This window comes from Saprolegnia parasitica, assembly GCF_000151545.1.
Source record: "Saprolegnia parasitica CBS 223.65 unplaced genomic scaffold supercont2.72, whole genome shotgun sequence".
Taxonomy (NCBI): domain Eukaryota; phylum Oomycota; class Saprolegniomycetes; order Saprolegniales; family Saprolegniaceae; genus Saprolegnia; species Saprolegnia parasitica.
In genome coordinates, this window is record NW_012156466.1 from 145,840 (window position 1) to 167,611 (window position 21,772).

Consider the following 21,772-nt stretch of genomic DNA (forward strand, 5'->3'; position numbering starts at 1 on the left):
CTCGCGGTACTTTTGCAAGTAGAGCTTGAGCGGCTCGACGTACGCATCAAAGCCCAGCGTGCTCATGGCCCAGATGATGTCGTCGCCGTTGATCGTCTTGCGCTTCTCCTGCTGGCACTTGTCGCTCGCCTCGGACGTGATGAACGAAATGAACTCCGAGACGCACTCCTGGACCGTCTCCTTGCCGTCCTTGGCGATCTTGGCCGTGTTGGGCAGCGAGACCTTCATGATGCGGGAGATGTTGGCCGTCGGGAGGAAGCGGTCCTGCTCGCGGATCTCGTCGTCCATCTCTTCCTTGCTGCTCATGCTGCTGCGGCTTCGGCTGCTTCCTTGACTGGCACAGACGCAAGAGCCTCTACAACATGATACGATTTGTATCGAGTGTCACAGGTGGCTAGAAACACGCTTCTTTAGCCATGGGTTGCAGGACACAGGATACCCGTGGCTTCGATGGAGACACCATATCGATGTCAGATCTATCTCGCGCGATATTAGACACGATCGTGAGCCACAGCAAGCGCGGGCAGCGCAGGTGCACGTTCTCAGGACTACCCCGGGCGACTGCAGAAGAGCGGGACGCAAACCCCGCCGCCGCCACAACCCGGCGAGCGAATGAAGAAGAAGAAGAAGGAGATTGCTGGTCTCAAAGTCTCTGTAACACGAAGATAACGCGAAACACGTTCATATATACGCGCGCGTCATTGCCCGTGCATTGGCTCTTGAATGACATATGCCTCGGCGCACCCATGGCTCCTAAACAAGCAGTGATCTGTCAGCACTGCAAAGGGTCCTGGTCCAGCGCTGTCTCTAGAGTGGAGTAAAATGACAATGTCGTTGCGACCCAAGATGTCGTCTTGTTGTCTGAAGTATTAGGTACACTGTAAGTTGCACCAGGGTGCGAGAATGCTCTCCGTGTAAATGCGTAACCATCGCTACACGCCAACAGCCTTCATGCATCGCTCAAAGCTAAGCGTTGTTGCCAGTGCAAAGCACCTTAAAGAGGCTGCAGATCGCGTCGCAGACCTCTGTCGTCGCACTTGATACGTAGTCTATTGTAGCTCCAGGGGCGAGAGCTGCTGTCTGTGTCGCAGTGAGTTTCGATCGCAGATCGATCGCAGTTCTGGCCAATCAAACAATGCCATGCTCAAGACGCCCAATCGTTGGGCGTTGTCACCATGAAATACTGGATTGGCTCAAAATATGTCAAATACCGCCAATCCACGGGCACTGTGGCGACAGACGTGTGCGATTGGCCATAATTCGGACGCGATGACAGCGTACGTGCCACCCGAGTGGGCCGCCGGCGGGCAGAACGTCTATGGCCTCTCGCTCGAGGTCATCAAGAGCGGCGTCGTCTTGGACACGGTCGCGCTGGATGCCAAGCCCTTCTTCGTTGCCGGTGCGTTGGCCTCCTGACGGCGAGCGACGCTCATCGTGAGCTAGGCCGCATGGAGCCGCTCTGCGACCTCGTGCTGCAGCATCCGTCTGTCTCGCGCACCCACGCCGCTCTGCAGTTTGACGCCGACGGTGCGATTACATTGCCATCCATGGCCATGGCTCATGGCGGCGCGTAGGCAAGCTCTTTGTCGTGGATCTCAAGAGCACCCATGGCACGCACGTCAACAAGCGGCGCCTCCCGCCCAGCGAGTACGCGCAGCTGTACGTCGGCGACGTGGTCGTCTTTGGCGAGTCTACGCGCATCTACACGATCCTTGGCCCACCCGAACTCATGCCCGATGAATACAAGTAGACACGCCACATACCTCCTCCTGGTCTGATCACGTGCTTGGTTTTGTAGCTCGACCAACTTGGAGAAGCTCCGCGCGTCAGTACGTCCGAGTCTGCTGCTTGATGCCTTGGTGCTCACGACGAGTGTAGCTGGCCGAGAAGAAGCGGCGGCCAAAAAAGCCAAGTGCTTGCGACGATGGCATCTCATGGGGCTTTGGTGAAGATGCGGAAGAAGAGGACGACGCCGACCGAGACGACAGCAGCGACGACGAAGGCAGCGACAAGCGCCGGCAACCCGCTGTCAAGTCTGCGCGGCAAGAGAGCTTGCCCGACTACTTGCGCGACGTACGCTGGCATGCCTTCGGCACGAGGATTGATACGTTGATACATTACTCTAGCGCAAGGATGTCTCGGGGCCGTACGTCTCGAGCGTGTCGAGAGAGTCCATTTCGGCCAAGGACACGGCGCTTTATACCCGTCTCCAGGCGCGCATGCAAAAGATGGAAAACCTCCGCACCGAGTCGGAGCGAATTCGAGCCAAGCAAGGCATGGGGCTCACGGACGGCCAGCAAGCCGCGCTCGGTACATTTTGATACTCTATATCGGGATCGTTTTTTTCACATTGACACGGTGACTAGACAAAAACGAAGCACGGATTGCGCAGCTCCAAGAAGAAATTCAGACCATCGAAGCGACGCTGCAAGCCAAGCAGACGCAGCGGCTGTCGCAAAAGGCCCAGCTCGATGCCAAGAAGGAGGCCGGTGCGTCTCCTCCTTCGTTCGTCGATTCGAAAAGCTCAACGAAGAGCTAGGTGCGACCAAAGCCGCGACCAAGCCCAAGACGTCGACCGCGTACGACGACGACGACGACGATGATTTCTATGACCGTACCAAGGCCCATGCGCCCAAGAAGCACGTGCCGCTGTCGGTCGCTCCGCGCGTCTTGACCGCTGACTCGATTCGCGCCAACCTACGCGCGCTCAAGCACCAGCTCGAGACGATCCAAGCTCAGTATCGCAAGAACGAAGCGGCTGCTGCCACGTACGATGCTGCGACTTGAGCACACGCCATGGAGATGCATTTGAATGCGTAGGACGCTTGAAGCCAGCACGGACGACGGCGACGACAGTTTGGACGCCTATTTGCAAGCGTCCAATGCAGCGCTCGTGGCCGACCAGCGCACCAAGCTGCAAGCCGAGACGATCCGTCTCGAGGCGCTCATTGACGAGCAAGAGAAGCTGCTAGCCATCGCGACGCCAGCGCTCGACAAGGTTGTCGAGAAGCCCACGCCTGTGGCGTTTGCTCCGGACGTCGAGTCCGCTCCAGTTGTGGCCCAAGTCGCCAAGCCGGTTGAGGCACCGGTAGCCGCGGCTGACCCGCAGCAGCCACCTTCGTTGCTCGTGCTTGCACCTTCTGTTTCCGTCGAGACGACAGCTTTGCATCCAAGTGTGTCGTCGGGCGAGAGCCCGCCGACGCCACCAGAAGAGCTTGTGCGTACCGTGAGCTCGCTCGATGTCGAAGCAGCAGGCCAGAAGAAGCGCCCGGTCCCATCGACCGCGCCCAAGCCCAAGCGGCAACGCCCGAATGGCGCCAAGCCCGCCAAAGTGTTTGATGACGGCGTCCTCGAAGGCGGTGAGAGCGTATGGCAGCCGCCCGCCAACCAAACCGGCGACGGCCGCACGGCGCTCAACGATAAGTACGGCTACTAATACAAGGACGTACGTTGGCATGCAACATGTTGGCTGGCTTGGCCCCATTTGGGCGCTTCCTCTGGCCTGCTGCTTCTACATCGAGCGAGCGAGCGAGCTTACGGTACACACGGGCACTTTGATAGCGGCTGATACGATGCCATCGGTTCAGTGCTGGAACCGCCTTCAAAGTAGCTTTTCGAACGACGTTGCTTGGTTTGGCGTCGTCGGCAGTGCAGAGACTAGCAAGAAGTAGTACGGTACAATCGACCACATTCCAGAAGGCAGGGGCGAGACGAAGCGCTCCGGCTTGCTCCAGAGTAGGACAGACACGTCAACCTGCTTCTGGCATCTCCGCCTGCGGACGCAGCACCGTCGCCGTTTCGGATCCTCGTAGCGTGCTGCTCTAGTAGCTGCGAGTAGCAACGAGGTCGATGCAGTGATACGCGTCCTGTCGTGCGGCGTCGTGCAACACCGAGCGGTCGTCGGATCTATCCACGTGGCACGTTCTGGAACCCGCGTCGACTGAGACGTGGCATCTGATTTGCCCGTAGCGCTTGAAGTTGGTGCTTACAAACACCAAGTGTAGCGCAACGGTCTGCCACGTCCAACTTCAACCAACGTCTGATTGGGTAAAATTGAAAACGCGAGAGATTCGACGTCGGTGATTGGTCCTTTGCGTAGGCTCAGGCTGACGTGACTGGAACATCTATTATGTTTGAGAGGTTCTCGAGTGGCAAGAGTTTCGATGGCGATCGGTCGTTCACGTTGCTCGAATCTAAAACCGTACACCTTACGTCCCATTCCTTGAAGCCAATTTGTGCAGATTCCTTTTCAAGATATGGAGCCCCAATGCGGCGAGGAGCTGCATAGGACCACACTTGGTGCACTGCAGAGGCCACCGACCTTGCACTATACGCCATCGGGTCAGCCTTCTTGCTGCATCCCTATGCTCCTAGGGTACTATAGATGCGCAAACGTTGATGCCACACCTCCAGGGCGGCAAGACGCCAACGGTCGCGAGGTGTGAGGGCCAGTCAGATTGGCATCGTGGTCTTTTCACATCAAAAAGATTCTTGCCTATGTAAGAATGCACCGATGAGGCCCTCGGAGCACGTCGCATACGGCGCGTGGGCACACTACAGTGTACTGTACGATGTCGGAGAGCGGCCAGCACAGAACAGAGCAGGAGTGACGAGAGAGGGTTGTCCCTGTGGTATTAAATACATTAAATTATAGAGGATATGCATTTGCACAGTGTCGATTTTCGAATCTTTTCCGACGAATCTGAACCCGGCGGTGCTCCTATTCCAAAATTGTATTCTCTATACAAACACCGAGTGTGGGTTGTATATTAATACCCCACCCGCGGGACGGCAATCTCAGTCGGCCATTTTCCAACTTGACGGACCCGGATGCAGCTGCCCGACCGACCTGACGCCAACATGGAGCAGCTCACGTGGCCGCAGTCGCCGCCGATGACGATCCCGATGGGCCCGATGACGTCGCCGCGGACGCTTGCGCCGGCCATCGACTTTCTCATGGACGCCGTGTCGCCGCAGCTCTCGTTTGAGGCCCGCGAAGGCCAGATGCTCGTCCAAGCCTACTACATGCAGTCGCGCTCCCGCGTCGAGTCGCTGGACCCCAAGGACCAATACGCCGGCTACGTCTTTTCGCCGCAGGCCACGCGAAGTTACCGCGACGACGACGACGACACGATCTTCCGCCTCGAGCTGTAGACGTCCGTGTCGTCTGTGTTAGAGTGCGTCGTGGTCGTGTTAGCTGTCGTAGAATGAATGAATAGAGTCGCAGGTTGTAGCATGTGGATACCTTGTCATGGTCGAGATGATCGCGTCGCATGATGTCGGCGGGACGACGCCGACGAGGCCGGTCGGAGCATGGCATCGTGCATCGGGCGCGTGAGGATGACGGCCCTTATCAACACACGGCCATGATCCAACACCATGACCTTGTCTCTCGCTCGAGCAAGGCGCGTGGCAGCCCATGACGATCAACCTGCGGTTGCAATGGTTTCTTGCTGCAGGGTTGGGGTCGCCTCTCAGATCCCCAAGATCCAAGTACTCAGTTTCCATGACATATGATGCTGGTTCATTTCTCTAGACGCTCCACAGCAACGGCTCGCTCGGTCGATGCATGCAGAAGTGGAAATGCATGCAATGGAAATAATGTGGTGAAAATTTGCAGACGCTGCAACTAGTCTGCCAGCATCGCCACCAGCGCGACGAGAAGCCAGGTGCCAATCGCAACCATGCGCTTTGTTGGGGCCATTGACTTGGTCGGCAACGGTGTCGACGTCGGTGTCGGCGTCGGTGTCGGCGTCGGTGTCGGGTTTACCCTGGGCGTCGTTGGCGCCGGCGTCGCAGGGCACAGCATGTTCCTCATCGCTGCGGCGCTCGCCACGGCGCCCGAGGTCCTCTCCAAGCTTTGTATCGCGATGTCCAGCGTGATGAGCTTTTCGTTGGCGACAAGCACAGCGTACGGCATCGTCGTGAGGCTGCACGCGGGGGCCATGGACCCGAGCGCCATCGCGATGCCGACGCACGGCGACCTGCAGAACGCCCGCGTCTGCGGCGTGTTGGTCGAGAGCTTGGCCATCACGTACGCAACAAAAGAGTTGATGGTCGTGCTCGATGGGAGGCCAATCGCACTCGAGCAATTCACCCACAGCGGCGTATTGCCGAGAACGCTCATCGCGTTGGCGTCGGCAAGCGTACACGGCGCGCCGATCGGTGCCGGCGCGCAGCTAAACCGTTGCGCATGGCTCGCGCGGACATTGGCCGTCGGGTGGTTATGGTCGAATGTGCAGTTGGGCAACCGATGTGCGACGGCCTGCGTGTTGGCCACGCACGTTGGCGTGCTGCAGTACGTCTGGTATTGCGCTGGTGTCGACGGCGACAGCATCGACAGCGTCGCAGCGGGAATGATGTTGGAGCAGTTGGCCCACACCGGTGCACTCATCGCGAGGCCCACGAGCAGCGTGTCGGCTTCGGTGCACACGCCGCCGTTCGTCGTTGGCGACGACATGTTGGTGCAGTAGTCGTTGAGGACCGAGACCGTGGTGCGAACGCTGAGATACTCGTCGCAGTCGGGCACCCTGCTCGTGTAGTTGGCCAAGTCGACGGCGCACGGTGGCTGGCACACGCCATAGTAGTTGTCGAGGTACAACGTGGTATAAAACGGCGTCGTTGTCGTGGCGTTGATGCTCGAGGCGCAGGCTGCGGACGTGTTGACCGCCATGGCTTCGTGCAAGGAGCTGTTTTGCGCCAATGTGCATGGAGCCCCCGACGCACTCGCAAAGAAGCCAGCGACCGTCAGTGTGTGTAAATGGAACGGCGTACTTGGCGATGATACCATGGTTGCTGCGGGCCCGCGGCGCGATTCTCGTTCTTGTTGTCGTGCGTGGAGACACGCCAATGCACGACTAGTTCGCACAGGAGAAAACTTCGGTCTGCCGATGAATTTAGAGGGGGCCGCCATCTTTGTAGCGTCATTTGCTTGGTCATTTACAGGGCAGCGACCGTCTTGGTGGATGCTCTTGGGATAACCACGTGGATGATGACGGGGTAACCGATGTCGACAATCAAACGCTACATAAAATACCGTCAACCGTCGACATCCATGATGACGGTTGCAGCGCCATTTTGGATCGTGTGGCGGCCAATCCTTTATTGGACCCACCTCCAGCATGCCCTCCATACTCCACGAGCTCAGATGCAGCGGTGGATTGATCGCCTCGACGATAGCAGCATTAACAAGTCCACCAACTCGACAGGATGCACCGTCTGCTTGCGCTGACATGGATGCTGCTGACGACGACGCACCATGGGGCGGCGGCCCCGTGCTCTATGGCACAAAATACCTCGCACGCGCAAGCCATCGCTGCCAACATCTCGACCTCGTGTGCGATGGCACTGCACATGCCGCCGGACAGTGCGACGTTCGACAGCCTCGTGGCCGAAGTCGGCAGCTACGATACTCTGTGTCAACCTGCGTGCAGCGACGATCTCGCCAACTACACGAGCCGCGTCCCGTCCTGCGACGAGGCCAGTACGACAAGCCATGCGCTCACGCTGCTGCAGTCGTACTGCTACAACGTGACGCATCCAACGATGGACGGTGGCGCTTGCACCGGTGCGGACTTCGCTCTCTTTGCCGCGGTGGTCAGTAAGCCGCTGTGGTCCAACTGCTCCAGCAATGCAAGCAGTAACGTGATCGAGCTCTCTTCGGACACGACGGCCTTTCCAGCGTACTGCGGCTCGCCGAACTGCGTCGCCAATATCGCTGCCGTGTACGACCAGGTGCCCAACTGCAGCATCGACCTGTCGGATCCAGGAGCCAACGTCCGAGGGGCGCTTCAACAAACGTTTAATTGCACGCCGGGGGACGCTGGAGGCAGGTGCACTGCCGGCGACCTCCAGATGCTCACAAATCTGGCGACGCTCCCTGTCTGGGCCAATTGCTCGGAAGCACTCAACCTGCCGCCATCGACCAAGTTTACTGCGCTTTGGACAACGGAGACTCCACCGCAATGGTGCGCGACGACGTGTCCGGCGTACGTTGCCGTTGCGTTCACCACTCATGTGGTAGCGTGCGATCTCGCTACGCTTCCAATTCTCCCCGGCCTATTGGGTCCGATTGTCTCGACGCTCGCAGCCGCGCATGTGGCGGCGGCATCGATGGGAGTGGCTGCCGCCGAGGCAGCTGCCCTGGCGAAAGCGTGCCCGGTGACCCCGGCCCCCACGACGCCGAAGCCAGCGCCGAAGCCAGCACCGACGCCAGCACCGACGCCAACACCGACACCGACCCGATCGATCGCGGCGCCTGTGACGATGAGCTTGCTTGGCGCCTGCGGGGTCGTGCTGGCTATGCTTTTATAATGTTCGCAGACCCTCGACGACAATAATACATGCATCTTTTTGCTTGGGCCAAGAGAATCGTGGCGATGGGGAGGTGTGTGGCTCATACACCATGGGTTCATATGGACATATCGTATGTACTCGTGGTCGCGGCCGCTACACGAGCCGCGTCCTGTCCTGTGACGAGGCCAATGCGACGGCCGCCACTCGAGCGCTACGGGTCTTATGTCGTTTTGGTTTGAGAACCATCGATGGCATGCTCCATCTTGGTTTAGCCAAGCAATGCATGGAGGTTTGGCGGAGTTTTCCTCTGGTGGCGTACTGCCGATGAACTTGAACCTCGACGCACCAGCAGCGTACTACCGGTAGTACAATTGCACAGGTGCCATGTTGGCAGCTCACGTGTCGAGTTTCTAAACTATCAACGTATCGAGCTAGTTGTATACCGACCCGTCCTGCTTTGTGTGACACTCTGCTTGCAGCGCCAAGGAGGGCCGCGGACGGTGTGGGCCGACTGAGTCGACCTTCTCGACTCGACTCACCCTGCGTGACATCGTTATTGCCGGCCGCCAGACAAAAACAAAATTCTGTAGCGTACGTCACGTTCGAGTTCTTACAACCGCTCGATGATGAGCGCGCCAGCGCCGCCGCCGCCGTTGCAGATGGAGGCCGCACCGATCGTCGCGTCGTTCTGCTCCAAAATGTGGATGAGCGTACCGACAATGCGGGCGCCCGACATGCCGATCGGGTGGCCGAGCGCGACGGCACCGCCGTTGACGTTGACGCGGCTGTGGTCGAGCTTCATGAGCTCCATGTTGGCGAGGGCCACGACCGAGAACGCTTCGTTGATCTCGTGGTACTCAATGTCCGAGAGCTGGAGGCCAGCGTGCTTGGCCGCAATCGGAACGGCCTTGGACGGCGCGGTCGTAAAGTCCACGGGCTTGTGGGCGGCGTCACCGAAACCACGGATGCGCGCCAGGGGCTTGAGGCCGAGCGCGTTCGCACGCTCGCGCGACATGACAACGAGGGCCGCGGCGCCGTCGTTGAGGGGCGACGCGTTGGCGGCCGTGACCGTGCCGTCCTTCTTGAAAGCCGGGCGCAACGTCGGGATCTTGTCGAGCTTGACGTTGTAGATCTCGTCGTCGGCCGAGACAATCTTCGGGTCGCCCTTCTTTTGCTTGATCGAGACCGGGACGATCTCGGCTTCAAACTTGCCGGCCTGTACAGCGAGCAAGAGACGATGAGATCGTGTTGGCAACGGGGGGGTTGTCGTACCTTGGCCGCGGCCGCCGCACGCGTGTACGAAGCGATGGCAAAGTTGTCTTGATCTTCGCGCGAGAAGCCAAAGTCCGTCGCGCACTTTTCGCCACACATGCCCTGCAGGAGGAAGGTGTCAATGCCGGCGACGAGGAGGATCGAGGTGCGTAGTACCATGTGCTGGTTGTTGTACGGGTCCCAGAGACCGTCGTGGATGACACCATCGACGAGCTTGCCGTCGCCGAGGCGGTAGCCCGACCGCGCCTTGGGCAAGTAGTACGGGATGTTGCTCATGCTCTCGAAACCACCGGCGAGCATGATGTCCTGGCTGCCGGCCATGATGGCCTGCGACGCCATCGCGATCGCCTTCATGCCGGACGCGCAGACCTTGTTGACCGTCGTGCACGGGACCGAGTCGGGAATACCTATGCAGGAATAGGGTCAACTTGTGGTCGCTGTCATCGCGGCGGATAGCGTACCGGCCTTGAGGACCGACTGGCGCGCCGGCGCCTGGCCAATGCCAGCGCTCACGACGTTGCCGAGGTACGCTTCCTGGATGTCGTTCACGCTGATACCAGCACGCTCGATCGCAGCCTTGTTGACGATCGCACCGAGTTCGGGGCCGGTCAAGCTCGAGAGCGCACCGTTGAACGTAGCGATCGGCGTACGCGCGTAGCTGACAATGACAACGTCCTACATACCCATGTCAACCTCGCCGTCTAGCTTTGCATGAGCTCGTCGTACCCGCGGCGAAGCGGCGTGGCTAAAGCGGCGGGCGATCGAGGCAGCGGCGGTCTTCATCGGAGAGAGATTCCAAAAGTGAGCGGCCGACGCCCTTGGATCCTAGCTTCAAGTGCGAACTTCGGTCTCGCATACAAATATCAGGCCACGCCAGCGATTTGTAATCAAATGTCACTATTTATTCAACAACCTCTAAATCGTGTACTTTTGACCTTTGGATGCATACACTATATCAGATATTTGCGTATCATCTGTTGCGACCACGCTTGACGCAGCGCTCCATTTTCACACTATTTCAGTGGTTTCGGATGACCACAGGCTATCCGCTTCGAACTTCGCCCTGCACGGGACAATCCCTGGGCACATTCCATGCGGTATACAAACTTCAAGAGAACCGACCAGAATTTAAAAAAGATCGGATTGGGATGTGTTGTGGCACGTGCCTGGCAGCGGTGTCGACGATGCTGCTGCGGTCGTGGTCGGTAGTCGCCAGACGATAAACAGGCGAGGTGCATGTGTAGGGCCATGGCCCATGCGCGCGGTCGAGCTGCGTCGATGGAGGCCAACCATGCCCACGGCCATGCACGCTACGACGGCGAGCATCCAAATGACTAATGACGGAACCCTCCCGAAGGAATTGGCCGCGCGTGAGAAGCTTGTATGCTGCATGTGGCGGCCACGCTTGGAGCGGTATGGGGATGGCGCGATATGGGATGAAGGTAAAGGAATAGTAGCCACGGCGTCAGATCATCAACGGTGCATGCGGCTGTCGTCGTGGCGGCGCGATGCAAAGCGGCCACCACGATGCGCTAGTGTGGGCGACCCATTCGCCACCGCCTCGCATGCATGTATACTTGCAATTCGCTAGAGCTTGAATACGCTAGAGTGTTCGGCTTGGCTCTTTCTCTCGACGAAAGGGGCGTTGATGTGCACTTGAGCCGCACGTTGTCCACTACCGGGACGCAAAAGCCTCCACGAACTCTTCGCAAAGCGATCGCAGCCAGACGAAGTGTCGACCGTAGTAGGATAATAAGATCCACGTCGCATGCGCGTGTACTATGACCTTAGTCGTCATGCAGTATGGCGACACTAGTCATATCGTGCAGTGGTTTGCATCAACCCTGCTGCTGCGTTGCTTTCCAGTGGCGCCAATCGGATTAATGACATAAACATAAGACGACAATGCTCAAAAAGAGAACGTGCTGCAAGCAATATACTGCGAGGTCTGCTACCACCTCTTGCTAGTAGGGTTAAACGTCAAATGCACCCGTCTGAACTACCACCTCTTGCCTCAGGCGTTGGGCCTTGGGAGCGTAGTACGCTCACGCAGCTCACTTTCAGCATTACTAGTAGAGGATTCGAGGGCCGCCGACATTTCCCATGCATTCACGCGTAGCTGTACGTTTGTGAAGTCTTTGAGCGTATTGTGGTGAAACTTGATTTCAATGGATTGATCGAGAAGATGCAACGCGCAAGGTCATACTTTCGGATCTCTGTCGTTGGCAACTTGCAACCGCTGGGACGCAGCTGGCTTGTCCTCATCGTATGCACTCCAAGAAACATGAGCAGCTAGCAACACGACCATAGTTCGTACATGTCCTCCTCGCACCGCATGCAATGGCACCGAGAGCCAGCGTGCACCTAGAGTCCAAACACCGTGATCCTTTTATGGGTCGGCGCGTACCAATGGACGTTGCGATGGCACCGGTCGAGGTATCTCGATGCTAACAGAAACAAGAAAATCGTTGGGCCATCGATCGACGATGATTCGGATACAATTGTTCTCGAGCTGCTTTCGGCCAATCACACACGCCACGCTGAAATCGCGGGATTTGATTGGAAGGGGTGTTTTCATCCGCGTCATTTTGCGACTCGACTTGCGATCACTTGCTGACTTGCGATGGCGACGTCAAAGGAGGTACATTCGATATTAGCGAGGAAGTAGCGCGGATGCATGTGACTACATAGAATGAGCTCCATGAAGCTGCAGAAGTTGGTCAGCTGGACGCTGTCAAGCGGCTCGTGGAAGAAGAAAACATCAATCCCAACGGCAAAGACGGCGTACATCTGCTCTTCTACTTGTTGGGTCGATCATCGATTTTCGTAGGCACCATTGTGGGTCGCGGCTTGGCGTGGTCAAACCAACGTCGTCCGCTACTTGCTCACGAAGAACGCTTCAACCGAAGTGTGTTGCAATGTACGACAACGACAACTTTATGCGTCTTGCCTATGTATGGTCAGGATGGCCGCTACACGCCGCTGATTGAATCGGCAAAACACAACCATCTCGAGATCGCGCGCCTCCTCTTGGATGCCAACGCCAACACCGAGGCCAGAAACATCGTACGCACCGCGCCTTGCGGTATGATGAGGACGCTAAGGATGGCATGATGGGCATAGTACAAGGAAAGAGCGCTCGATGTCGCAGTCAAATATGGACGCGATGCCATCACACAGCTCTTGCGCGACCATCCTCAACGCAAGATCAACAAGGACAAGGTGCATTGACACATTCGACCTTATCGACGTTTCCATGCGTAGCTTCTTGCGGCCTTGCGCGAAAAACGCATCCACGACGCCATTCACCTCATCAAGGGACCCCATATCGACGTGAATCTGCGAGACGGCGTACGTCGACTGCATCGCGAGCTACGTTCTCATGATCCTCTTCTTGTAGAATTTTGTCCCACTGCTGCATTTGGTGACCGACACGCGTGACATGGAGCTACTTCAAACTCTCCTGGCCAAGCCCAACCTCGATGTGAACGCCACCGACAAGGTATACAAGGCGCTGCCGACATCAAAATCTCACGTAATCGTAGGACGAGCAATCGGCGCTTGCCCGTGCGATGGCCAAGAACAACGTTGCTGCGGTTGCTGCCCTTGTGCAAGCCAACGCACGTGTGGCCTTGATGAGCGACGAGGTATCATCAAACTACCTCCTCTGTTGTCTTCGCACTCGACACACATTGTTTAGGGCGTAGCCGTTCAACTGTACCAGTTTGGATCGCTACTGCTCCAAGCAGCGGCGACCAACAACGCCGGCAATCTCGAAGTGCTTCTTCGTGCTGGTGCTCGTCCGTCGACCACCAACGAGGTGTGCTGCTCCTTGCATATCGAAACGCATCATCCAACGCTACTTCTGCAACTTTAGGATGGAGCCACGGCACTGCACGTGGCTGCCACCAAGGGCCACGACGCCATCGTCACGCTGCTCCTGGCAAAGGATCCGTCCCTCTCTTGTCGCAGCGACCAGGTAGTCCACTGCAACTCTCGTCACGACCCTTCATGCCGACATCTAGAGCGGCAATCTGCCGCTGCATCTCGCAGCGATGAAGGGACATGCGTCTATTGTGGAAAAGTTGCTCCTGTATGCGCCAATGAAAGGCCTCAATTGGACCAACAGCGTACGACGGTTCCTCGACACGTGGTATCTCGATTCGCTCGTTGCTGTATAGGACGGCTGTACACCCCTTGCCGTCGCAGTCAAGTGCGCCCACGCGCCCGTTGTCTCGCGTTTGATTCAATCCGGGGCGTCTCTTGACTCCACTACTAGTGTAGTCCTTCTTCTTCGCTCCTGTGGCACAGAGAAAGGCTCACTTCATGCTTGTAGAATGGATGGACGCTGCTCCACGAGGCTGCGGCGACAGGAACCTTCGACGTGATCACGATCCTCCTCTCGACCACGCTCAACATTTTTGCCAACACGATGGTATTACATTCGTTGTCCACGATTAATAGCTTGGGACATGACGCGCCTGTGTCATATGCGTAGGCGGGCGAGACGCCACTCAAGATTGCGATCGACAAGCAGCGCAACAAAACCATTACCAAAGCCTTCAAAGACGCAGAGGCCGCCGAGAACAAATGCTTCTTGGACGCGGTGTCGAGTGGCAAATTCAACCTCGTCGCTGCATTTTTGAAAAAGGGCGTCGACATGACCACGACGGACGATGTGCGTTTATTCTATCGCCCGTGGTTTTCGATGGCATTTGTGGTTTGCGTAGAATGGCCGCACGGCGCTGCACGTGGCCGTGGCCAAGAACCATGAGCGTGTCGTCGAGCAACTCGTGCGCGCAGGAGCGACGATCGTTGTCAGTGATGCGGTACCGCCTCTATCGCGTAGCCGTTCTTGAATGCGGCTAGCAGGACGGGACGTCGCCGCTGCTCTTGGCTGCTCGCCAAGGTCATGTCGCAAGTGCCAATGTGCTCCTGAAGGCGCTGTCGCTCGAGGCAATGACGTCTTCTGTTCGCTCGAGCTACGCCGAGGCCATGGACATGGACCACACCGAGGTCGCCGAGATGTTGTTTTCGCACCTGCCACCGAGCGTCGCGGATCCGGTCGGCTACATTGAGTGCATGTTTGTCTGACATTGCACACAATAGGAGGCAGCCCCTGCGACCATCGAGGATACCAGCCGCCGAGATGCGCTGCTGGCCATCTTTCGCACCGCATTGAACGGCGCCGATTCGGTGTGTAGAGCTAGTGGCTGGACCAGTGACGATGATCGTCGGTGTAGGAAGTTATGAACCAGACTTTAGTCCAAGCCGTGGTGGTCGGCCACGTCGACGCTGTGCATTGCCTCTTGGTGATGGGCGCCGACCCAACGACGATGCGACCGGTGCGATGACTCGACAAGCGTCATCAAGTTGCAATGGGGCTTGTAGGAGCAAGACGGGTGGACGCTCCTGGCACTGGCGATCCGGCAAGCCAACGACGCTGTCGCACAAGTGCTCTATCCTTATGTGTACCCTGCGCCAGCAATGGTACCGTGTCAACATGTCCATATTGTCTACTCGGATGCACTATCCAATATACTAGGCCATAGCCAACGAGCTCGTCATCGAACGGGACATCTTTAACGGCGCCAGCGTCACCGTCAAGATGGGCACATACGGGGGCAAAGCCGTGGTCATGAAAGGTCCCCAACCCACGTGATATGAGCAACTTTGAGCAAGAAATCAACACGATGCGCACGTACGACGTACTGCGTTGGAGCGACAAAAATCGTGGGACTAGGTGCACGTCGCCGAACCTCCAGCCGCTGCTCGCAGTCCTCGACAATGGCTCTCGAACGCCGCACGTCGTGCAGCCGCGAACGTTTGTGTACAGCCCGACGATGGTCATGGAGTACATGGAGCTCGGGGACTTGCACGAGTCCCTCCAGTTCAAGCGATTTGGGGTGCCCGTGGAGATGGAGCTCTCGACGATCGAGGTTGCGCTGGTGCTGGCGTTGGCGCTGGCTGACCTCCACCGTCGCAACGTGATTCATCGCGACGTCAAGAGCCTCAACATCTTTCTCTCGCGAACCCACTACGTCCGGCTCGGTGACCTTGGCTCGGCGCGCACCCTCGACCCAAACGCTCCCATGACATCCAACACTGGCACGTCGTACTGGATGGCGCCGGAAGTGCTGCGGGTGCCAGATCTGGGGGGAAAAGGTCGCGCGTACACGACGGCCGCCGACATTTACTCGTTCGGCGTCGTCTTGACCGAACTCGATACGCTCTGTGAACCGTACTCAGATATGGTCAACCGCAGCGGTGTCGAAGCCAAGGTTCGGTCGGGGCAGCTGCGTCCAACGATGAGTGCGGCATGCCCGCTTTGGCTCAAGAACCTCGCCGACAAGTGTCTGTCGTTCAACCCAACGACGCGCCCGACAGCTGCGGCCATCGTCAAAGAGCTTTTGCTGCGCCGCGACGGCGGCGCCGACGCGCCGATCCTGGACAAGAAGGCAGCAACCAGCGCCGTGGGCCTGCGGACGATTTCCGAATAAACGCCAACGAGGTAGTATCGGACCATCTCTACCGTCGTGCTTGACGTTCGTGAACGTACATAGGTCGCGTAAGGCGTTGTCCATCATCATATCGAGCATATTGCATTGTGTCGGAGTTTGAACCAATGGATTTTGCATGTTTCCACCATTCTCGTTTGGGAGGTGAGTCGTGCCAAAACTGTGACCAACCACCGACAATGGTCCAGTACAAATCTGATAGTAGGGTTCTTTCGTCGTCCTTGGATGGTTCTCAAAGATGGATTGTGGTGGGGTTGAAATCGTCAAATTAGGGTTAGGGTCAAATGCCAAGCCTCGCCAGCACTTTTGAGCTCGTCCTTGATCGAGCAATCGACGAGCGAGTGGCGTTCTCGCGCGGCAAGGATCACGCCCGTACGGTCCTCGAGCATCCGTCATCGACGGTGCTGTGCGATCGTACGAGCGATACGATGGTCTCTCCTAATACCGGTAGTCTGTCTCTTTTGTCGACTTGTCAATGACGCTCTACCGTTTTGCAACAGCACGCGCTCGTAGGGAATATCCAGCTTCCGCTCCAGGAACGAAAAACCGTAAACGTCGTCTTGAGGTCGCAATGTCACACGTCGAGGTATCTCGACGCTAATGTAACAAAACGAAACGACGCATGAGTTGTTGTCGGTGGTCGCAAGGCCATCGGTCGACCGAGCAATTCGCCGCGACGTAGAGCTAACCAGCATGACGGCACGGGTCATGCGTCGCAACAGTCGTACGAGGAGGCGCACTGCTGCCTTGTTCCCTCACTTTACGTCCATTTAACATGCAGCAGCCTTCTCTGCAAGGCCCAATGCTTGAAGAGAGCGCAACAAGCTATATACTGCTACTATTTCTAGCTCGAGACGACCACACATAACATGCAACATCCTGCGCTTGCCCCCGTCAGAGAGTCAAAACAAGCCATGTACATGCAATCTATCCTCCTCTAGGGCCAAGGATGGGACCCATTAGGTAGGTATCATTTGACCATGGCAGCTTCAAGTCCTTGGCCGAGTCGCTCTCCCTTGGGCGTTGAGTCGATGGGTCCGTGTGACCGTGTGACGTGGCAGAATCGGACCGTTGCACTGTGCATCGCTTGGGATTGGCTATAATTATTTCTTTTTGGTCCAATCGAGCCGCGTTTATCATTTCGGCACCGCCACTGTCACTGCCACAGCATGACGGGCGACAAGGGCGACGACTGCAGCTCCGCCGCCGCCGCCAAGCCAAGCCTCTCGGACGATGCACCGCCTGTAGCTTTGTACACGGAGCCTACGACAACAGCCCGCAGCGCGACCAGCTCGCCAGACGTTGCAGCCACCCAGCGCACGACGACTGCAACATCGTCGGGCAAGCGTGCGCACAGCAGTATGGCGACTGCTTCGCCCACGACCAAGAAGCCGCGCGTGGACGGTCTGCGCTGGAGCGTCTTGAAGTGCAGCATGACGACGTCGGTCTCGAACGACAAGCAGACGATGACGACCAAGAAGATCATGTCCGACTCGTGGAACTGCGTCATGGCCGGGACGCCGGCCGACGTCTTTAGCATCCGCATCGACGCGCAAGGCCCCGACTCGGACGAGAACACGGACTTGTGGGTCGGTTTTTGCAAGGCCGGCGCCTTCAACGCGAACGGCGACACGACAGGCCGGTTCTGCAAGCTGCTGCGGCCGTCCCAGACGTGCGGGATCGACGAGATGGCGGCCTGCTTTGCCGACGGCGACGTGCTCACGTGCCACTACGACCGCGACGCATCGCGCATCTGGTTTGAAAAGAACGGCGTCGACGTCGGCTTGAGCTACGACGAGGTCGCGCCCGCCGTCCGGTATCCGGTCGTCGTCACCAACTGCGACGCCGTTGCACTGACGCTCGTGCCGTCGACGGCGCCTGCGCCAAGTGAGTGTACGCCCTAGTGTTTTTCTTTCAAGCTATACACATCTATCTATCTGGGACGCCTGTCTCGGTGCTTAAAGTACTACAGCGTTGCTACTGGTATGAGTTGCCCGACGAGACAGTGCAACGCAAACTCAATGGTAGCTCCATGTCGGTCGCTTGAGAAATGGACGAAAGACTTGGTCGTTTGCAGTTATAGTTAATCGTTTGCAGATATATATGGTAGACACAATCTGCATCTGCCTGCTCGATCTGCCCCTTCGCATGGTCCATCTCCAGCGAATCGCAACGCGTTGCTTTTAGCAAAGCCATTTCTTTATCTAACGAGCCTTCTCATTGCTCTGCGCTCCTACTCAACGCAGAGATTCGGGCACCCGCCTATCCACTTGTCTACTTGTCCATCATATCTAAGTATCCAAATACGTATCCTAAAATCCAAATATCCTAAAGGACTATCCGTGTCGACAACGTCTCTTTGACGTCCTCGTCGTTTCAAGAGATATAGACAACACAAGTAGACAGAGTAGTCGACATTATTGTACATGATCTTGTCGACGCATTAAATACGAGCATTCGAAACCCATCAAAGGTGAAGAAGGCGTGCGCCTATTACGCGTGCGACCGCGGCTTCAAGAGCTTCTCTTCGTGCAGCACGATGCGTGCAATCACCGCGTTGCTCCACGTATTCACAACCGTTGCAATCGGGTCCAAAAACACTCGGCGACGAGCAGAAAGTGCATCGCGTACGGGATCGAGAGACCCGTGATCATGGTAAAGAGCGACAGCACGACCGCGACACCGCCCGTGCGGACCGGTGCAATTGCATAGGCGCCAACCACGGACGAGAAGGCGACGAGGCCCATCTTGGTGTCGGAGATGTACCGCATCATGCCCGAGTTGTGGAGCACCCAGAGGAGCGAGAGCGTAATGTAGAGCGCGCCGCCATTTTTCGTAAAGACCATGCCGGTGGCCAAGGCGAAGCGCGTCCGGGCGTTGGCGTGGACACCGGGCGCGCGCTCAAAGCAGCGCGAGACGACCGGTAGCGAGTTCATGGACGCCGAGCTGCCGAGGGCATGCAGCAAGCCTTCTTTCAGCACCACAAGGAAGCGCCACGGCGACTGCTTGGTCCGAAGCAGAAACAGAAGTGGCATGACGACGCAGGCGTGGACGAGCGTCGCGCAAAAGAACGTCAGCACGTAGTAGAGGATGCGGCCGAGGTCCTTCTCGAGCGTGAGCACGTGCGTGCCAGCGTACACGGGGCCGGCGATGAGCGAGATAAGTGCGATGGGCGCGGTCTTCACTACGGTCGCCATCATCGTGTTGAAGATCGTCTCGAGGCCGATGAGGAGCTTGAGAAGCGGCTTGACTCGCGCGAGACCAACGGCGAGCCCAAACACCATGGCAAAGACCACGATGCTCATGACCTCGTTGTTGTGCCACGCGCCAATGACGTTGCCCGGCGTCAGAAGCAGCAAACCATGCAGAATCTCCTTGGTCGTCGACTCGTAGTAGATGAGCTTGCGAATATCCGGTGCGAGCACGAGCTGCTTGGTATTGTCATAGAGCGGAAAGACCATGGTGCGGATCTGGCGCGACGGCAGCGGCCCGCAGTTGAGCGTGCCGTTAGGTGCCATGCGCAAATACTCGGTCTTGTTGTGCGGGCACGTGATCGAGTAGCCAGAGTACTTGAACATGTACGTTGCGCCGTCGTACTTGTCGGCAAAGAGATAGCCCCACGCCATGGCTTGGGCCACCGCGAGGATCGTCGTGAGCAGTGAGTACGCGACGATGCGCCACCCCATGCGCGTGAGCCGCGGGTTGAACACAATGTCGGCCACCGCGCGCGCCAGACTCACAAAGACGGTCGGCACGAGAAGACAGCTCACGGCGCGAAAGTAGAGCGCGCCCCAGCGCACGATGAGCTTCTCCGTGTACTCGAATTGCTTGAGCTCCGACTTGACCGACTCCATCGCGAGCACGGAGCCGAGCACGAGGCCAAGGACCGCGCCGAGAAGCGTCCCGGGGGCGCCGACGTAGTGGTGGGTCCAGGATCGACGGCCCTCGTCGTCGTCGCCAGCGCCCGACCGCTGGTCCTCCGGAATGACCGTCGGGTACATCACTGGCCGGTGCGCGGTCGTCGGCTCGCTCGTCAGCACGGAAATGCCAGCAGACGAGGATTTTTGGCTGCCCCGGCTTGGCGTCGCGCCATTCGCAGCGGCCACAATGTCATAGTCGCCTTCCAAGTACGCATCGTCTTTTGAAAGCATGGGAAACATGCTACACGTTGCAAAACCAAGAGTGAGCCTTGTGCGTTTCGGTCGTATCGAACTGCCAGCTGGAGCCGACAAGTGGCCGAGGAGAGCGGGCGCCTCGGTGTCCCAGACACCTGTTACACTGGATAAGGCATGGACGCCGACACAATCCCCGTGGTGCAGAATCTGCACCACGCCTTTTCCGCCGTCGACTGTCCCATGCTACTACGCGCCGGGTACAGAATGGACGGCCTCGAAAAATAGTGCAGTTTCGGTTGTTGAAGTGATCTTTGGAGTTTGCACTTGTCTGTCCCATTTCCCACTACGTTCTTGACCGACAATGACAGCGTGATGGTAGGTGACAGCGTGCCTGGTGGGGGCTCGGCAACGCCTCCGTGTCCCACGACGCGTGCTTCTTAGTCCGTCGGCACCCGGCGAGATGCGAGCTCGAGACATGCGCTCGACGGTGCTTGTGATTCGTTTTCCATCATCAACTCTTCAATACGCAGTATGCGTCAATTACACACTGTGAGCTCACTTGCCCAAGGGTAACTAGTACATAGTATTAGTGTCGTCGCTCTTCTCTAGTTGTTTGTGGCTTTGTAGCGCAGACGGGTGTACCAGTGTGTGTGTACCAGTACGACACCAGAGACGGCACGGCCACAAGCACCGCGTCGGCGCTCGTCTCTGAGAAATGATAGCCATGGACTACGATCGTATGCTAGCCGCTCGGCAGCACAAGCGCCCGTGCGATTTTGGAAAAACGATCATCTGTGTGCGTCCAGGATTACGGCCCACGCGCCAACCATCGCAGCTACTCCCGCAGGACGCAGAGCCTCTTGCAGGCGGCGTCAGCTTCGACGTACAGGTGTCGTCACTGCCGGCTGGCGTATGCGTTGCAAGGTCGTGGTCCAGGTACAGTACCGGATAACCCCTAGCGAGGACGACGTGCATAGAAAGGCCGGTCGAGTTCCCACACAAGCTTCACTATTCTAAAATCGTATCATGGGCCCTAGTCTGTGCTCCGTTCTAGTTGCACCATCAATGATCGCGACATGCAGCACAGCTTTATATACGAGAGCCACAACAACATCGTCGATGCTTCAGCCAACAAGGTCCAACAGAAGCAGAGCCAAAAAAATGTACAATAAATTAACAACTACACGTCCGTTGCCGCAACTACATGTGCCCGGGGGCGGCTCTTCTCTTCGTGCAACACGATGCGAGCAATCACCGCGTTGCTCCACGTATTCACAACCGTTGCAATCGGGTCCAAAAAACACTCGGCGACGAGCAGAAAGTGCATCGCGTACGGGATCGAGAGGCCCGTGATCATGGTAAAGAGCGACAGCACGACCGCGACGCCGCCCGTGCGGACGGGTGCAATTGCATAGGCGCCAATCACGGACGAGAAGGCGACGAGGCCCATCTTGGTGTCGGAGATGTACCGCATCATGCCCGAGTTGTGGAGCACCCAGAAGAGCGAGAGCGTAATGTAGAGCGCGCCGCCATTTTTCGTAAAGACCATGCCGGTGGCCAAGGCGAAGCGCG

The 21,772-nt window shown here is 57.7% G+C and overlaps 8 protein-coding genes across 8 annotated transcripts; 5 read left to right on the forward strand and 3 right to left on the reverse strand.

The window, feature by feature from the left end:
* Positions 1-1,258: 1,258 nt before the first annotated feature.
* SPRG_11791 (hypothetical protein) lies at positions 1,259-3,446 on the forward strand. Its single transcript, XM_012350991.1, has 9 exons — positions 1,259-1,399; positions 1,444-1,527; positions 1,575-1,746; positions 1,799-1,829; positions 1,879-2,073; positions 2,127-2,310; positions 2,367-2,489; positions 2,540-2,768; positions 2,821-3,446. Exons 1-9 carry the CDS (start codon positions 1,270-1,272, stop codon positions 3,434-3,436), a joined length of 1,764 nt encoding a protein of 587 aa, XP_012206381.1. The 5' UTR covers positions 1,259-1,269; the 3' UTR covers positions 3,437-3,446.
* A 1,250-nt stretch (positions 3,447-4,696) lies between these two features.
* On the forward strand, positions 4,697-5,154 carry SPRG_11792 (hypothetical protein; the record flags this gene model as incomplete). The annotated part of the gene is made up of 1 exon (XM_012350992.1): positions 4,697-5,154. The coding sequence occupies exon 1, from the start codon at positions 4,831-4,833 to the stop codon at positions 5,152-5,154; it is 324 nt and encodes a 107-aa protein (XP_012206382.1). The 5' UTR covers positions 4,697-4,830.
* Positions 5,155-5,552: 398 nt separating this feature from the next.
* SPRG_11793 (hypothetical protein) lies at positions 5,553-6,861 on the reverse strand. Its single transcript, XM_012350993.1, has one exon. It carries the CDS (start codon positions 6,788-6,790, stop codon positions 5,630-5,632), a length of 1,161 nt encoding a protein of 386 aa, XP_012206383.1. The 5' UTR covers positions 6,791-6,861; the 3' UTR covers positions 5,553-5,629.
* Positions 6,862-7,155: 294 nt separating this feature from the next.
* On the forward strand, positions 7,156-8,365 carry SPRG_11794 (hypothetical protein). The gene has a single exon (XM_012350994.1). The coding sequence runs from the start codon at positions 7,210-7,212 to the stop codon at positions 8,311-8,313; it is 1,104 nt and encodes a 367-aa protein (XP_012206384.1). The 5' UTR covers positions 7,156-7,209; the 3' UTR covers positions 8,314-8,365.
* Positions 8,366-8,877: 512 nt separating this feature from the next.
* SPRG_11795 (hypothetical protein) lies at positions 8,878-10,379 on the reverse strand. The gene is made up of 5 exons (XM_012350995.1): positions 10,294-10,379; positions 10,029-10,242; positions 9,724-9,974; positions 9,568-9,669; positions 8,878-9,511 (listed from the first exon to the last, which is right to left on the reverse strand). The coding sequence occupies exons 1-5, from the start codon at positions 10,348-10,350 to the stop codon at positions 8,906-8,908; spliced, it is 1,230 nt and encodes a 409-aa protein (XP_012206385.1). The 5' UTR covers positions 10,351-10,379; the 3' UTR covers positions 8,878-8,905.
* Positions 10,380-15,214: 4,835 nt separating this feature from the next.
* On the forward strand, positions 15,215-16,215 carry SPRG_11796 (TKL protein kinase). Its single transcript, XM_012350996.1, has 2 exons — positions 15,215-16,078; positions 16,131-16,215. The coding sequence occupies exon 1, from the start codon at positions 15,231-15,233 to the stop codon at positions 16,065-16,067; it is 837 nt and encodes a 278-aa protein (XP_012206386.1). The 5' UTR covers positions 15,215-15,230; the 3' UTR covers positions 16,068-16,078; positions 16,131-16,215.
* Positions 16,216-17,234: 1,019 nt separating this feature from the next.
* SPRG_11797 (hypothetical protein) lies at positions 17,235-18,071 on the forward strand. The gene has a single exon (XM_012350997.1). It carries the CDS (start codon positions 17,255-17,257, stop codon positions 17,987-17,989), a length of 735 nt encoding a protein of 244 aa, XP_012206387.1. The 5' UTR covers positions 17,235-17,254; the 3' UTR covers positions 17,990-18,071.
* Positions 18,072-18,578: 507 nt separating this feature from the next.
* SPRG_11798 (hypothetical protein) lies at positions 18,579-20,253 on the reverse strand (the record flags this gene model as incomplete). Its single annotated transcript, XM_012350998.1, has 2 exons — positions 18,687-20,253; positions 18,579-18,645 (listed from the first exon to the last, which is right to left on the reverse strand). Exons 1-2 carry the CDS (start codon positions 20,243-20,245, stop codon positions 18,579-18,581), a joined length of 1,626 nt encoding a protein of 541 aa, XP_012206388.1. The 5' UTR covers positions 20,246-20,253.
* Positions 20,254-21,772: the final 1,519 nt, after the last annotated feature.

Excerpts from the sequence above, each read along its gene's own strand:
- SPRG_11791 (XM_012350991.1), top strand. The coding sequence starts at position 1,270 with ATGACAGCGTACGTGCCACCCGAGTGGGCCGCCGGCGGGCAGAACGTC. Across the intron at positions 1,830-1,878 it reads TGGAGAAGCTCCGCGCGTCA|CTGGCCGAGAAGAAGCGGCG; the intron begins GTACGTCCGAGT and ends CGACGAGTGTAG. Across the intron at positions 2,311-2,366 it reads CGGCCAGCAAGCCGCGCTCG|ACAAAAACGAAGCACGGATT; the intron begins GTACATTTTGAT and ends CACGGTGACTAG.
- SPRG_11793 (XM_012350993.1), bottom strand. The coding sequence starts at position 6,790 with ATGGTATCATCGCCAAGTACGCCGTTCCATTTACACACACTGACGGTC.
- SPRG_11794 (XM_012350994.1), top strand. The coding sequence starts at position 7,210 with ATGCACCGTCTGCTTGCGCTGACATGGATGCTGCTGACGACGACGCAC.
- SPRG_11795 (XM_012350995.1), bottom strand. The coding sequence starts at position 10,350 with ATGAAGACCGCCGCTGCCTCGATCGCCCGCCGCTTTAGCCACGCCGCT. Across the intron at positions 9,975-10,028 it reads CCAGTCGGTCCTCAAGGCCG|GTATTCCCGACTCGGTCCCG; the intron begins GTACGCTATCCG and ends ATTCCTGCATAG. Across the intron at positions 9,670-9,723 it reads CGTACAACAACCAGCACATG|GGCATGTGTGGCGAAAAGTG; the intron begins GTACTACGCACC and ends TTCCTCCTGCAG.
- SPRG_11796 (XM_012350996.1), top strand. The coding sequence starts at position 15,231 with ATGAGCAACTTTGAGCAAGAAATCAACACGATGCGCACGTACGACGTA.
- SPRG_11797 (XM_012350997.1), top strand. The coding sequence starts at position 17,255 with ATGACGGGCGACAAGGGCGACGACTGCAGCTCCGCCGCCGCCGCCAAG.